This window comes from Osmerus mordax, chromosome 25, assembly GCF_038355195.1.
Source record: "Osmerus mordax isolate fOsmMor3 chromosome 25, fOsmMor3.pri, whole genome shotgun sequence".
Classification (NCBI taxonomy): Eukaryota; Metazoa; Chordata; class Actinopteri; order Osmeriformes; family Osmeridae; genus Osmerus; species Osmerus mordax.
In genome coordinates this window covers 4,229,451-4,246,023 of record NC_090074.1, presented here as the reverse complement: position 1 = coordinate 4,246,023, position 16,573 = coordinate 4,229,451, and the positions used below count along the sequence as shown (strand labels likewise).

At 50.8% G+C, this 16,573-nt stretch overlaps 1 protein-coding gene across 1 annotated transcript in view; it reads right to left on the bottom strand.

The window, feature by feature from the left end:
- gria3a (glutamate receptor, ionotropic, AMPA 3a) overlaps window positions 1-16,573 on the bottom strand; it is a 54,054-nt gene that overhangs the window by 27,850 nt on the left and 9,631 nt on the right. Inside the window, 3 exon segments of the mRNA XM_067229103.1 lie at window positions 118-195; window positions 198-285; window positions 11,279-11,535. Coding sequence (XP_067085204.1) covers window positions 118-195; window positions 198-285; window positions 11,279-11,535 — 423 coding nt within the window.

Genomic DNA, 16,573 nt, shown 5'->3' with positions numbered 1-16,573 from the left:
TTCCTGTTGCCAACCTAGCAACAGGGGCTTGCCAATCTCGCGATTCTCAAGCCCCGGATCGAAAAACCGGCGTCGCAGTTAAAACCAGTTGCCTGGCCGTCGGGGGTCTAGTACCCTGCTCCAGGATGGCGTTGATCCGGCCCACCTCGCAGTCGATGAGGAAGCGCTTCTCCTGCCTGCGATCCATCTCCTCGTGATGCGCCGGTACTCCAGGGGGTCCACGATGTTTCCCACCGAGCGAGCCGTCACCTGCCAGTTGTTGGCCACTGCAGACTCCATGATGGCCTGCCAGGATGGCAAATCCTGGCTAGAGAGGACAGAGAGAGAAAGAGAGAGAGAGAGAGGGGGGGGAGGGGGGGAGGGGGGGAGGGGGAGAGAGAGAAGAGAGAGAGAGAGAGAGAGGAGGGGAGATAGAGAGGGAGAGAGAGAGAGGGGGGGAGAGAGAGAGAGAAAGGGGGAGACAGAGAGAGAAAGGGGGGGGAGAGGGGAGAAAGATAGGGTGAGGGAGAGGACAGATAGTTAGAGGGAGAGAAAGAGAGAGATGGGGAGGGCGACAGAGAACAAGAGTGAATGGAGTGGAATGGCAGTTTGTGACAAGAACACAGTTACATTGATTGTACAATACCATGACCCAATGAAGGCAGAACTCTATATTTGATACAAATCACTTTGATATACATTTACTTTGGCCTGACCATCTCATATTTCATAGTGGAAATAAGAAGGAATGCATGCATGACAAACAGAACAGGAAAAGTAGCTTAATGCCACAAGGGTATAACAAGTGATTCAATTCTCAGCTCTATGATCTGAGACACAATGAATTGTTTCACCAAAATATTCCCTCCAAACCAGGGAAGCTTGGGAGGGCATTTTAATTGAAAGGGATTTTTTATTTCAGCTTCCAATGTTTTTATTTCAGCTTCCAATGTCTCCGCTGTCACAGTTGATAATGATTGAATTAATGTGATTTTATTCAAATTCAAATTTTGGAGTACATCGTGTCGATGATATTTCTCCTCAGCATGTAGGTCATTAGTGTATATGTCTGAAATGGTCCAGGTTTGACAACTAGACCCAATTTACAGCAAATGGCGTCTGTAAGTGCCACGGCAAAGTGACACACGAGACGTGTTTCCTTTCCTCAGATCAATTCTTGGTCCATTATGTCAACTCAAGGTCAAAGGCTATAAATATAAAGGGGGATTCAATGCAGTGGCGAAAAAGGGCCTTGTACAGATACCCTTCATAAGTAATAGGCTAGCCCTATCGAAATATGAATGCCAGTCAATTACACTCATATACCCCAGTGAATTATGATATGCTACATAATATAATAGTAATGTCAGTCGAATGGCGGTATGAAAAAAAAGGCTTAGAGTAGATGGGCAGAGTAAATGAGAAATTAGCATTTTCCCATTATCCAAGAGAAGTCTCGGAGTCTCGGTGGTTGCAGAAATGCACGGTGGCAGTTTCTTAATGCGTAGTTACACGTGAGTAATAGACAGAGCAAACGGTTTTGGAGCGGCCCTTTATTCTAACTTCCCACAACTGTGAGCCAGCCAACACGCGACAGTCGCCTTGGCTAAATGGGCAGAGGCAGTCGCACGCGGCGTCCACAGCACCATCCCTCCCTCTTACAGCCGGGGATAAAATCGCTGATTCAATAAAATGACGAATATTATTACTGATGCCGAAGCAGTCAGTGTAAGATGATGCTAATGCAGATGCAGGACTGGGCACTGCGCTATGTGCTCTGCCCGGCCTCGAGAACTCCAGTTTCTATACACCACGGCCATACTCAGTACACCAAGCCCACGTTTGCTTCATCACAGAGCACCTACTAACACTACGAGCATCTCACTTAAGACCTATTGGCACACCAACAGGGACATGCATTATCCCTCCTTATGACTTAAACTGTCAGGTCACGTTCCAAGTGAAACGCGCGTTACGATCAATTTCAAACGGTGCAGACGCGTTAAGTGTTCATTAATACTTAAGTCGGGAGGCATGGGTGGGTTATAGGGGGGCTTATTGTGTAGATTCCGTGAACCGAAGTGCTGCCAAGCAAGAACCCCATAACGAAATTCAGAGCACAGGCATGGACTCAGCTATCCACTCTCCACTCCGCCACGTAAGTGACCTTCGCTTGGAAGTCGACTGCGGCAAGCGGTCAGATGAGCCGTGGGTCTCCAACCCAGACAGGTCGGCAGCATCGCCCCCCCCCCGCCCCCCCGGCCGTATCACCCCCTCCACGGTCCACAGAGGCACACGTACACATGTCTGCTGCTCAGAGACGAAGAGGGACTAGGGATGAGGCTAGCGTGCACTGGTGGGAAGACGGCGTGCGATTGTGTGAATGGCACTGCGATGTTAGATAAGACCCAGAGCTGACCCTGGGCTGCGAGGACCGTGGCTGATCCTGTCACCGTTAAAGCCCCAAGGAGGTCACACAGAGACAAGCCAGGTTTTGTATCATCCACCGCCACCCCAACACATCACATTCATACCACAGTCTTGGTCTGATAGTACAGAGGAAATTAAAAAAAAGGAGGTGCTGGAAAATGAGATACGATTTCCTCGGACTGTTTGGGGCTTCGCGGTGAAAAGAAAAGATGGGTGTTGCCTGACATTTAAAACATGTTCGCTGCGTATGAAAGGATTTGGAGGATAAGGATAGGATGAATCCCTCAAGGTCTTTTTAGCATCCATATTCTTTGCCTATAAAGTCATTGTAAACGTGGTCATTGTCTATGTGTCCGTCTTGAATAGTTACGTGTCAAAAGGGTTTACGTTTGGAGTGTTAGTTTCCCATGCATACTGGACAGACCGTATTTCAATGCCATTGTCAGTCTCCTGGGCGGAACAGCAAAAAGTGAGTTGGAGCGAGGACTGGTTCAAGGTTTTTAGTTGACTTTGTAAACAGATGGCCAAATCACAGAAGCCAGCGGGCAGGGAGGTCAACCAGGGCACTGAGACCGTGGACAATACCGCTGCCCTCACATGCCTTTAAAAACCACCGGATATTCCGAATCTAAGCGTATCACTGGCAGGCAAGCAAGTAGATGGTTTTTACAACCCAAGTCTTTCTTATTTCTTGACGTTATTTCTTTGGGAATTTCATACAATGTACGTTACATTGTGAAAATCCAGTCTCAATATTTCAACATGGCATTTTGAGTTGGAATGCCCCCCCCCACAAGAAATCCGAGGTTGGCTTAAGGCTTGTGATCATAAGAGTCTTAAAATCGTGACCACATCAAGTGCTGAACCCTAAATCATTTCCCATGTACAGACATGCACATGACACAAACTTTGACACTTCAATTACGAATAATCTATCTGATAGCTTGCCATACTGCATGATTGCCATTGAGTGGTAAGCCAAAAAAAAAAAAAAAGTTCCTGTCTTATTACTGAGAGAGAAAACACAGAAATGCCCTTGTGCAGGGTATCAGATCTCTGAAGGCCGGATGGGGTAAATGGCGAAACCTTAAAAACCATTGGATGCCATTGGACCATTGGATGATCTCGACTGGATAGGAAAGCCTTCTTCCTTCGCCGACACTGGTCTCATTTACATTTCTTCACATGAGCACTATTCCCCCAGCTCTGCGTCAGGGGCAAAAGGTTGAAATGATTATGCACACAGCCCGAAAATCGCTCATTTCTTTTAAAGAACAATTACAAGCCAGCTAGTCTACTACGCCTATTATCATATGGTCTGTTGGAGCAGACGAAGACATAGACGCTGCAATTCTCCGCCTTTCTGTTTTGATTTCGTCTGACAAATCCTTCACAGTCTCAGTGAAGGGCATGTTTGACCAAGGTACTGTACTGTGAACAAGTCTTAGGCAGACGATTTTATACATGAATATTGCCTTCAATATGTCATTATTGTCGTCTGTATTTGCGCGACAGTATAAAAGTGCAATATCGAGAACATTTTTGTTTAGTCTTTGTATTTGTATTTGGCTTTACATCAAAAATATGTGTATTAACAAAAAGGTTTGCACAGTACCACATATCAAGTGAGAACAAGGGGAAGGTCAGGTGGCTGAGCGGTGAGGGAGTCGGGCTAGTAATCTGAAGGTTACCGGTTCGATTCCCGGCTCTGCCAAATTGACGTTGTGTCCTTGGGCAAGGCACATCACCCTACTTGCCTCGGGGGAATGTCCCTGTACTTACTGTAAGTCGCTCTGGATAAGAGCGTCTGCTAAATGTAAATGTAAATGTAACAAATTAGGAAGGAGTGAGGAAAATCCACGAGACAGGACAGAGTAACACATACATAGTGCTGTTACTACAACCACAGAGCAGGAGAGCTGGCACCAGCTCCCGTCTGGGCCCGAGTGGAGCCTCTGTCGGAGGGGAGGGCAGAGCGGGCTGGTGTGGATGGAGCCGGCTGTCAGTCCCAGGTGGTCGAGGGCATGGATGCTGAGCATGATGTGTTCAGCCTCAACAGTGACTCGGCACCCTTCCCCCCCTGCCCCCCCCCACCCACCCAAAGCCCCTCTCCCTTCCTCCCAGGACCTCTTTTAAACCCTCTCGCGGGCAATCCGAGCTATTCGCCGCGATGGCAAGCCCAGTGTCGAGCGCACCAACTGAGGTGAAGGCGAACAAACAAAGCCACTGAACACACTTTGGAAGAAAGCTCCGGAAAAAAAAAAATCTCAAAGCTTTAAGCCACGGGTGGGGGGGGGGGGGGAAGAAGAAAAAAACACCAGAGAGCGGTGGAAACATTCCACTTCCCTGAACCAGATTTCAACAAAATGGAGTTGGCTGGCTCAGAGCTGGGAGAGTAAAGCTGCACTAGCTGCAACGCTGTTGCTCTTTCTGCTCAGATGCACAGAGAACACCTCGAAACAAACAAAAATGCCCCCTTTCCCACCCCCCCCCCCTTTCCCCACCCCCCTCTGGGGAGAGCCACGCAGCTGCACAGCACGTCAATCTATTTCATAATGCAGAGAGACCACTGTTCAAATGGACCTGCATTATCCTGAAAGCCCGCGACCTAAAAATAGATCAAAAAGGCGGACGAGAAATCTCAGAGACAGGCGTGCGGAGGGTCTAAACACACCGGACATCATAATAAAACAAGGACAGTTTGGTTAGTCACCCAGTTCGTTATTCAGCCATGTAGAAGCCTAGGAGAGGAGGGGTGGGGGGGCATGGAGGAGGAGGAGGAGGAGAGGGGGGAGGCGGACGGGAGAGGAGGGGGGGGGGGGGGTCAGAGCAGATTAGATGTGACAGTGTATTCCTCAGTAGGAGAGGGAGAAATTTGCTGTTCAGAATTCATAATGTAAATAAGGATTTGGTGAGCTACCCGCCTGCCTGCCTGGCAGGACTTGGCCCTGCGCACCGTTCTCGGGGTTTTTTTCTCGTCGACGCGAGCGGCACAAAGGCTTTGCTGACTCCTCCGTTCGGTTCCCCAGGCTACGCCTCCACGCTGCTTCTTATTCTATTGAAGTCCCTGCTATTTCTCCCCGCGAGCCGTGGAGGGAGACTAGTGCACTCAGCTATGGAGGAGAGAACAGCCTTCATCTTGGACCATCGCAAGCCTCCAGCTCCTCGACTGCTCTCCCTCTCTCTCTCTCTCTCTCTCTCTCTCTCTCTCTCTCTCTCTCTCTCTCTCTCTCTCTCTCCTCTCTCCCTCTCTCCCTCTCTCTCTCTCTCTCTCTCTCTCCTCTCTCTCTCTCTCTCTCTCTCTCTCTCCCTCTCTCCCTCTCTATCCCTCCTCTCTCTCTCTCTCTCCCTCCCTCTCTCTCTCTTTCCCTCTCTCTCTCTCTGTCTCTCTCTCTCCCTCTCTCCCTCTCTCCCTCTCTCCCCTCTCTCCCTCTCTCTCTCTCTCTCTCTCTCTCTGTTTAGAATGAATGTGTGTACATTTCTTCCTTAATGTCTGTTTATCATGTACCGTGCAGCCCAGAGGGAGATGAATAACAAAATAAAAAAGCAAGCGTGATCTTCTGGTAGGGAAACGCGGTGTTCTTCAAATGACACGGGCGAAACCAAATGGACACGATGTAATCCTCTAAAGATCTGACTTGGATTCTCTCTCTGAAACAGGGTTTCATCTGTGTGCTGTGCTTCCCGTTTTGTCTTCGGCAGCGGCAATATCAGCTGGGGAGAGAGGGAAAGAGGAGAGCTGTCCAGGGTGCTGAAATTACTGGCCTCTGCATTGAAGCAGTGCTGGGGAGGGGGGTGTGGGGAGGGGTACTGTCCAGGTGCTGAAATATTAGCAGCTTAAACAGAGAGCTGTGGAAAGCCCTGGGATTTGAGGCACTGGTGGCTGCATTGAAAGAAGTATTAGGAGATGGCTTTTGCTAGAATATTGGCTGGCTGTTTACAGTTAGGTGAGTCGCATGCTGGCTTCAATGATGATGGAGGTGCAGATCAGGATTACTAGGCAAGATAGACATACTGGCTGGAGATGCTGTCACAATAAACAGCCGTAAAAACGCAGGGCACCGGGGCACCAGATAGTCAATTCTATTCACACAAGTATTTCAGATGGCTGATTTCAAGCCGCCCAAGATTGGTTTGACTTGACTGAATATTCCTGATTCCCTCTCATGCGTCGTGATGGAGACGGGTCTGCTCTCCGTCGAGAGCGCACGTCCCTCCGTGTGATCCGCTGGGACAGGACAACGAAACGTCCCCGTGGATACCGCCACGGTATCTCGCTCCCCTGCAGACTCCGACGCTCCCCTCATTGACTCGGCGCCCGCGTTTCGTTCCGATGGCGAAAAAAGTCAACGGAGACCACGTCGAAGCGATGGACAGATGGATGCTGGCTGCCGCCCGCAGCATTGGGCTCGGCCCCGCGCTGTGGGCGGGAGACGCGGCGCCCGCAGCATTGGGCTCGGCCGCGCTGTGGGGCGGGAGAAGCCGGCGGCAGAGTGGTGTTTGACGACCGAGCACCTCCCCCGCACGCGTCTTCACACAGCACCGATTGGGCACGCTTGGATGTTTTTGGCCACGGCGACGGGCCTCTGGCGGCAGGGTGACAGTCGGCCCTTCCAAAAGCATGGGGGGGGGGGGGGGGGGGTTGGTTCAGGCAGGGAGAGAGAGAGAGAGAGAGGGAGAGAGCCGGGGCACTCGGGGCCCAGCTGCAAGACTCTCCATCTGCTGGAAGGCCGAGTCCTCGATGAGTCAGCGCTTTTTCTTTCCCCCACCAATGAGGTCAGGCCACGGCGCACTGTGCACACAGTACACAGGAGGCTCATCCGAAACCTACATCCCAACAGGGATCACCTTCCCAAACACCCCAGCCTGCCTTTACCCCCTCACTGTCGGGTGTTCGGGACTACCCCCCCTCAAACACGCGTTTACAGAGAGCCGCAGCCGATACGAGCCTTGTCGGCTGGGTCTGCGCGGCGTAAGTGTTTGATCTCAGCCAGCTGCTGACACACAGGGGCGGAGAAGGTGAGGAGGTGCGTCGCAGGACTGCTTGAGGAGATGAAGATCAGACACATAGAGAGAGGGCGGGAGACACGTGGGGGAGGGGTAACAAAGAGAGAGAGAGAGATGAGAGAGAGAGAGAGAGAGAGAGAGAGAGAGAGAGAGAGAGAGAGAGGAAAGGAGGGATGGTGGGAGAGGGGAAGGAAGAAAAACAGGAAAAAACGGGGCCCTGTCTGGTAGACGACGGGTGCAATTAAGTCACCGCCGTCCCCAAGCGCACCTAACCAAGTCGGGGGGGGCAACGCCCGGGCCACACAGTCCAGCTACGGCCAGGAAGAGATAAGCCAGTGCTCAGCCACAGCAGGCAGGCAGTGCTCATTGATTGGTTAAAGCGGTGGAGGCGAAGCTGAAAGCGAGGGTGCAGCGCGGGGCTCCGCGCGCGGGGGGGGGGGGGGGCGTCCCTCCGCCCACGCGGCCTTAACGAGCCCGTGTGCCTGGCTGCCGAGCGCAGCCATTTAGCGCCCGTGCAATTAATCAGACGCTTCCTCACGGGGAGGAAACCAAGCAGACTTTCAGTGGGAGAGCGCTGCGACTTTCACTCCATACAAATGCTAATCCTCCCTCCTTCCCCTCCCTCCTTCCCTCCCTCCTTCACCTCAATTTCTACTTACCCTGGTGGAGTAAGGCGGGGGGGGGGGGGGGCGTATGGTACTAAGACTGGGGATTTAATTAAGTAGCAAGATTGTAGTGTTTTCATTTAATAAATTTGACAAATGAATACTGCAACTTTGGTTGTGTCACTGTGTAAAATGCCATAAAGGAAAGGATTGTGTATTATTGTGGACAGGTATGCTGAGAAATCGATCGATTTCAGCATCAGTTCAAGTATTAAACACTGGCAAATTTGAGCAAGTCAACACTGGCTAAGTATTCAACTCACACGTGCACTTACACACAAACACACACACACCTTTCTTCCAAAAGGACTTGAGGTGCCCTTCAAGACTCACACTAAGAGGTACACAACTCTTTTCATGGACGGTAAACAGCAGCTGTGCTACAGAATTCTGATATGCGTTCAAGGACCGCATGAATACTTCATTCGCTGTCATTCAGACGCCCCAAAAAAAGGACTCGGTGTGAATCTCCAGGCGGGTTTTTTTCTTCCAGCAGACGAGAACAAGAGAGATGGGATCGATGTGGAGCGTGGCGAAAGCGAGTCCCTGTGTTGAAGGCGCCTACTGATCGGGGGGGGGAAATCACATTGGAGATTGAAGGCGAGGCGCGTGGCGAAGAGACGCCAGGACCTTAAATGTTTACTTTCTTTAGAAAATCCTTCTGATGACCCAGGCGGGGGGGACTATGATTGCACCTTGACACCGGTGCACCTCCTTATGTGGCTGTGCGGCGCTTGCGCGAGGTCCACAGAGCAGATGAGGTCCGATTAAGTTCTAGAGGCTTCTTTCTCATGCCCCTTGAGTTTCATCCAAAGCCATCGAAGGGAGGAGTTGTTTTGTTTTTGGGGTTTTTTTATCATGGGGGTGACATCCGTTCTGTCGTTGGGGCTTGTTGAGAGACAGTCATTGGTTGCAAATGATCGGTGTGTGCCGTCGAAACGTCGTTCGGTTTCAGGACACCGTCATGACACTCGGACGAGCGATCGTGGCAAAACAACCCATGCCGACAATGAATCCCCCCCCCCCCCCCCCCCCCCCCGCCGCTTTCAATTGGACCCCTCGTCCAACTGAAGAGTCAATATCAGAGTTCTTTCCTCAAAGCCATTAAGATGAATGGCGCCTTGGTAACCGCGCGAGCGTGGGCATCTTAGAGAAATCCATGTGAGGGGACAGTCATGGATTCGGGGGTCTCTGAGCAAACACACGCAGCATGGAACACACACACCCCTCAGCAGGGGGGGCGCAATCCTAAAACACTGCCAACGCAGCCCACTTGCAAGCAAAGGAGGCGCTGATCTCAACAACAAACAAAAAAAAGCAAGCGATCCACAACGATGATTCGGATACCGCTGCCAGTTGATGGACCCGTGCTATCATCAGTCGGCCGGCCGGAGATTTCTATGTGTTTTAGTCTTTATTGCGTGTCATGCTGCAGCGACGGGTGGGGGGTTACAGATGGTGGCCTCCCGACCCAGACACAGCAGGTGGATGGGAGGACTCATAAGTCAAGTAGACCTGTAAGGGCCGAATCAGGAAGCACAAGGAGAAAGGGTGATTGTGCCCGGGAGAGACAATAAACCCGGTAATCACCTTTTCCTCCACCGCACACCAGCCAACCAATTATCAGCCTCCCACAGTCGGCCACACACCGACAGAGGGTCTGTGTCAACGCGTCCTACCCCCTGCTTCAGCCCGAGAGCGATCGCCACTCTCCTAACCCGGCCCGGGGAGGAATTGGAAACGCAGGGAATGCGTTCAAAGGAAAGGCCTCGCCCGCCCGGGTTAAAGGGAAGATCACAGCGCTGGGCGGAGGAGGAGATTAGAAGCGAAGGGACCCGTTTTGCCACTAGTGTCTTCAATTCCAGGAGAAAATTGGTTAAAGTGAGCAGGCACGGACACATCTCAGTGAGCCTAGGGACAATGGTTTTCGTGAACCAACAAGCACAGAGACTAGATCACAAATAGTCATTCTGACAGAGTATCAGTAGCAATGGAACAAACCGTTTAAACACTCAGGAATATCTCCATATAGGCTTGAACTCGCGTGAACGCAAAACGAAATAAACATTCAAAAACACAGTAACGATTTATGGTCACCTGTAATGGCCAGGTTGTCTGGAAACCCAATCAGAGTTTCTGTAACAGACAGGCACATGTTGAACTGTTAAAAGGGATTATGGGAAAACTCAACCAATTGGGTTTGGGAAGCTTCCCAGGCCTGCTAAAACCCTCAAACTAGGATGTCCCAAGAAGGACTATAACTGAGATTTACAATAGTATTAACAGCAGTGGAATAGTCGTATTGCAACCACAACTGTAAAACCGCAGTTTCACTCGGACCCCTCTGCTAACTTTCCCAGACCAGCGGCATGGGAACAGGACTCTCCCACACCGCCCATCACATATTCCTCTACAATACAGGTCTCTTTCTCTCTTTCCTCTGTAACAGATTGTTATGTCATTCGTATTTTGTCTTAAGGCGGCCTCTCCAGATGTTGACCTTCGGAGGACACGGGGGCAGGGGGGGAGGGGGGGCAGGGCAGGGGGGGAGAAGTGGGGGAGACCTTTGCCTGCCTGAGGCTCAGCTATGGTGAGGGGGGGAGGAGGGGGGGGGGGGGGGCAGGGACACGGTAAAGTCCCACAGTGCTCTCTCCTCCGTCTTTCCATAATCCAATTAGAACTAAATGATATTCAGGAAGCGGATTAAAGCACTGGGAAGGGTTAGCCCCTCCGAGCGGGACTCCAGCCCCCACGTAAACAGCACCTGCGCTCGGCTCACCCAGTCAGAGCTGGGACTGACTGCCTGCCTGCCTGCCTGCCTTCGGAAGCTAGCATTCAGCCCCAGAGAAAAGCACTCGGGAGTCATTACAGGCACAGATTTAGAGGTATTAGACCATTTAGAGTGAGGACTGGAGATCAGGGGATTTCCATATTGAGAGGCATAATGAAATACTTCATGGTTTTTAACATGAGGGGACTTGGTTGAGGGAGCGCCACTACCCTTCGACTCTTCCGACATCGGAAGCTCTTCGTATAGCAGGTTCTGGAACCACAAAGACAGTATAGCGTGATGGGCTAGAGATAGAACGGAGCCAGACTGAGTGTGTGTGTGCGTGACTGTGTGTGTACATCTATGGGTCTGTGTGTGTGTGTGTGTGTGTGTGGGAGAGATAGCGGAGAGGGAGTTGAACTTGAACGGCGGCAACGCGGTTACCTCTCTCCGTGTCGTAGAGGTAGACGAACTTCTCCCACTTGTAGTGGTCCAGGAGACTGAGGACAGCTCCCCGGAGAGCAGGTCTCATCTGGATGACAAACTGCACGTCGGCGTCCGTGGGGAAGCTGGGCGTGATGAAGGAGGTGTGCAGCGCGCCGCAGAACGAGGTCAGCGTGTTCATGGACTTCCTGTCGTAGAAGCCGAATATGGCGTACACCCCTCTGGAGAACTGGGAGCAGACTGGAAACACAAACAGACAGCGAGGTCAGGGGTCAGGGTTGGGGGCAGAAGAAAAAAACACGCAAGCAAACACACGTTAGACCCGGGGGGGGGTCCAATCTCTACCCGCTCCCAGACAAGGAATATTGGACGTGGCACTCAATATTGTTATTCAGTCCGTAAGGACAATTGTTATTCAGTTAATCAATTACGTCAAAATCAAGATGAATTGGCAAAAAATCCCGCAAATCATAAGACTATTCTTAATCACTGGAGAAAAATGACTGTGAGATTCTAAAGAGGAAAAACCATAGACTTCATGATCGCATTAATCTTAATAGTGAAATGAGGGGTATTTGAATAGATAGTGGTGTGTGTGTGTGTGTGCTCCCTGGCCACATCTACTCTGCCCTTCACTTCTCCTTGGACTAAATGTATGTGCTTGGTTAATCAACAGGAACTAACGAGAGAAATCAGTGCACTGGCCAGCAGTCCTAATGGACAAATACCCCGAACACCAGGATGCAAATGTGAGGCCCCGGCCGTGCTGCGGTATAAAATAGATTTATAACACACTCTTATCAGCGGCCATCTGCGAAGGGACGGAAATTAGCTTCGGCCGTAAACACTGTGTACAATACATCGGGTGCTCGGCGTAACAAGGAGTAAAGATTTAATCGAACTCGCACCTAACAAGAGGACAAAGACTGCCGTACAGTACGTGACGACAGTTTTTTTTTGTTTTTTTTTGTTTACGGTCCACGCCCGCCGCTGTAAATGCTGCTTGTGAGTGGGGGTGGGGGGGTGGGGGGGGGGGGTGGGGGAGGGGGTGGAGGGGGAGGCAAATCCTCTGCTCCCAACCATCTGTCTCCTCCGTGCAGCTCTCATTGGCCTCCTCACCTGACTACCTGCAACGTTTCGACGAGGAAACGGATCTCCAAACGTTTCTGTGTTCAACACGGGATGTTGACAGTACGCGGGGACCTGAAGAAAAGCTGTGTCCTGTGTTTGATAGCTCTTAGAATAATTACTGTGTGTCGACGGGCTCGCTAGTTATTTCTGGAGAGACCTGTGTGTGGTGGGGCCTGCGCACAACTGAAGGAGGATTTGCATTTGAGGGGGACAGGTAGAACTCAACAAAGCAATTTCAAAGTCTGGTGACACACCTGAATAATTTCATGGTCCCATGATCTTTCATGTATTATTTCAGAGTTCAATGCCGCATGCTATACAACGCTGGCTTAAGACTGTTCTGCTCCACTCTTCCATCAAGCCACTCGTTTGAACATCTTCACTTCATTTCTCTCTCCCTCTGCCCCCCCCCCCCATCCATCACGCCTCAATTCAGCCATCCATCCATCCATCTATCATCCTATCATCTCTCGGTCCATCCATTCGTTCACGACCTTCCACTTTGCTCTTTGCACACGTCAGATGAATTGGTGTGTTGGGGGGATGGAATGTGTAAGGGTGTAAATGTGTGTGTGTGTGTGTGGGGGGGGGGGGCGGGGAGGCAATACGGATAATGAGCACGGTGCAGCAGGTGCCCGAGTGAAGGTGTATCGTCACATCTTCTCAGACTAACCAGCAACAGAAGAGTGTGGAGCTGCAGTACGTGGCGAGAATCGTCATTAGCCCTGTTGTTTCACATTCATATCGTATCCTTTCAAATACAACCCCCCCCCCTCTCCTCCCCCTCCCTGCTACCCCGAACTTGAAGGGCCTTCTTTTATTTTTTATAATGGATTGATCTCTCCTCTACCGTCGAGGGGGGCTTAAGAGACGAGCATATGAGAAAATGTCAGAGCAGATTCCCGCGCGCCGCTGGAGTCGGCGTACATCACGGCCGATCTCCGTGAGCGTGGCCTTGCATGACAACAAGAGGACAGCCGCCGTCGACCGCTAACGCAAACTGTCAATAAACACCTTTTCATCACTTGAACATCTCTCTTCCTCTTTGGGGCTTTTGTCTTGGGTGACAAAATGGAATCTTCCATAGCCTTCCGCACACTTCTGGATTGAGGAAGAAACTGGGATATGTGTGAACTGCATACCCACCCAGAGACCCAGTTTCTAGTTGACAGGGGAAAGACACTTTTTTTAAGGATCGCTAAAGCTTCATGTATACATAATGTACATATTTGGTGTACAGAATGAAGCTAAGGAATGGTAGCATTGCAGGTGAAGGTTAATCTGAGACCCAGTTCTCCTGCATTATTAATGCAATCATCCATCTCGGCCTTTCGGGTGGCCAGCACTGTTGCAAAACATTTCTCTGATCAAGGCTGCAAAGGGTATACACATCATGTACTTGATTTGAGGCAGGACTACAAGCCCTCCAGCCCTTTATCAGGCTTCCGGTTCAGAGCACCTCTACTCTGTACAATAACCCAGGGTTTAACAGCATGATTAATATTCTGCGCTAAAAATGAAAAATCCCTTCCATTTTCCATTTCATCCCTCTTTACTTTCTCTAAGTATTCTCTGCTGTTCTTTCCGCCCTCGGCTAATTATCACCTTCCCAGACTGACGAGGCTGTCTGTCTTTTATTCTTGCTGACGTCGGTACCACTGGCTTTTCTTCCCTATCCAACCCTATCCCCCCTCTCTTTCCCTCACTCACTCTCTCTCTCTCTCTCTCTCTCTCTCTCTCTCTCTCTCTCTCTCTCTCTATCTATCCATCTCTCTCTCTCTTTCCCCTTCTCTCTCTTTCCCTCTCCCCCTATCCATCTCTCTCTATCCATCCATATCTCTCTGTCTTTACCCTTTTCTCTCTTTCCCTCTCTCTGTATCATCTCTCTCTTTCCACCCTTCCATCCATCCATCTCTCTGTCTCTTTCCCTTACTCTCTATGCCTTTCTCTCTCTCCCCCTCCCTTCATCTCTCTCTCTCCCTCCCTCCCTCCCTCCCTCCCTCCCTCCCTCCCTCCCTCCCTCCCTCCCTCCCTCCCTCCCTCCCTCCCTCCCTCCCTCCCTCCCTCCCTCCCTCCCTCCCTCTCTCTCTCTCTCTCTCTCTCTCTCTCTCTCTCTCTCTCCCTCTCTCTCTCTCTCTCTCTCTCTCCTTCCTGACAACTCATTAAACTTAATGGGCGGTTGCAGTGGTCCCGGCGGCCATAGCACGCTGGAATGTTTTCCAGAAGAAAAAAAACAGGGATTCAGAGCACCTCCCCTACAGGCAGCCGTTGGCTCTTCTTCTTCTTACGCACAACTCACTGAGTCAAGGATGAAGCCTCACGCGACCCTACCGTACCTGGGGAAGAATATGTTGGACTATCCACTATGGGGACATCAATGACACCACCGTATGGGATGATGATGGATGGCTTTGCCGGGGTGAGGTTGCCTCAGAGTTGGCAGGGCGGCGTGTAGACGGTTGTGGGAGACTTCCAGGAGAGATGCTTCCTATAGGGCCTTCGGGGAGACATGCTGGATGAGAGCCAGGGCCAGGCCGTGATATCCTGGGACGGGGTGAGGGGGACGGGGTGAGGGGGGACGGGGTGAGGGGGATGGGGTGAGGGGGGACGGGGTGAGGGGGATGGGGTGAGGGGGGACGGGGTGAGGGGGGACGGGGTGAGGGGGGACGGGGTGAGGGGGATGGGGTGAGGGGGGACGGGGTGAGGGGGACGGGGTGAGGGGGGATGGGGTGAGGGGGGGACGGGGTGAGGGGGGACGGGGTGAGGGGGGATGGGGCTCCCACAGGCATGGAGACTGTACCTGTCCGAGGACCACACGCTCAGACAGGACAAAGGTAGAGCAAAGAGCAACGAGCACCTGTTCATTGATTCCCACACACACAGGACAAATCACTGGAGAGGAGAGACGACCCAGAATTGCCATGTAGAAACATGGTAGTTGATGTTAACCTTCATGTCAGACGTTGCAAGACTTAATTGTGTCTTTTCAAAGACGACAGTCTTTAGAACTTGGACTGTGACTTGGAGCTGAGGCACAAGGTTAGTCAGACAGCAGATCCACACCCTATTGTGCATTTTACTGTTTCAATGGGATTCATCTGTGGGCCTACCACGAGGCAAGCTACTAAATACTTGCCTGTAGACCACACCTACAACACAACGCATATGTTCAAATGCAGAACTTACTTTGACTTTTGATCAATCCCGGTGATTTCTTTGCATTCACCCATTGTTTGGTTGGTTATGTATAAAATACAGCATCTGTGACAAGATAAGGTCAACTATGTTTTAAGTAAAACATAAGCAATTTGAAATTCCATCGCGAGCTTCAGATGCATTGCCAGAAAGTGAGTCTAAGTGGTTATAACTTTACTCCAACAGTGACATCTACTCCACTTCAGCCAGGATCCGTGACTTGCATGAAGATTGTAGGGTTTCATATTCCATATTTATATTGGGACACAGTTATCTTACAGCGCCGGGAAAATAACCCCAGTCTTGTGATTGAAGATGTCAGGCACTCAATCTTCTTCCCAAGATAATACTGTGTCTTCCCACGGAGAGAGAACTGGTTCGACTGTATAATGAACTAGTTTCTCATCACCGCCTCTCTTGGTTTTGGTGTCAACGGGTGTCTCTCAGCGCTCTCGTCTAACACGGTTCCGCACTATCATACGTTCCTCACGGCGACCCAGAAAGAACGTAAAACGAACAGACTTCCGTCGAATTCCCCAGGTCCATCGGTTGGCGAGAATTGTCACCGCTCACAGGCCGCAAGTAGAGACACTGTGAGGCATTTGATGCGCATTATGCTCACTATACCCGCAGATTAGTTGTCACAGAAAGTTTAATCTTATCATAAAACGACAAGGGACCCAAGTTGATGACGAGATTGTTAAAAAATAAAATAAATAAAAAAACAGATCTGAATGCAAACCAAATAAGACGTAAACAAACACCGTCGGTGTCTTTGGCACGCAAGCCTGGCGCAAACCCAACAAGGGAGACATCAAACTGGAATACAAATAATGTACAACTGTCTGTTGAAGGCCTTCACCCAGGAAGACAACGTTTGAGTCAATCTCTCTGTAGATGACGTGAGCGCCATTTGGGACCTGTCTGTGCGGGTCCTTACACGATCGTGTGT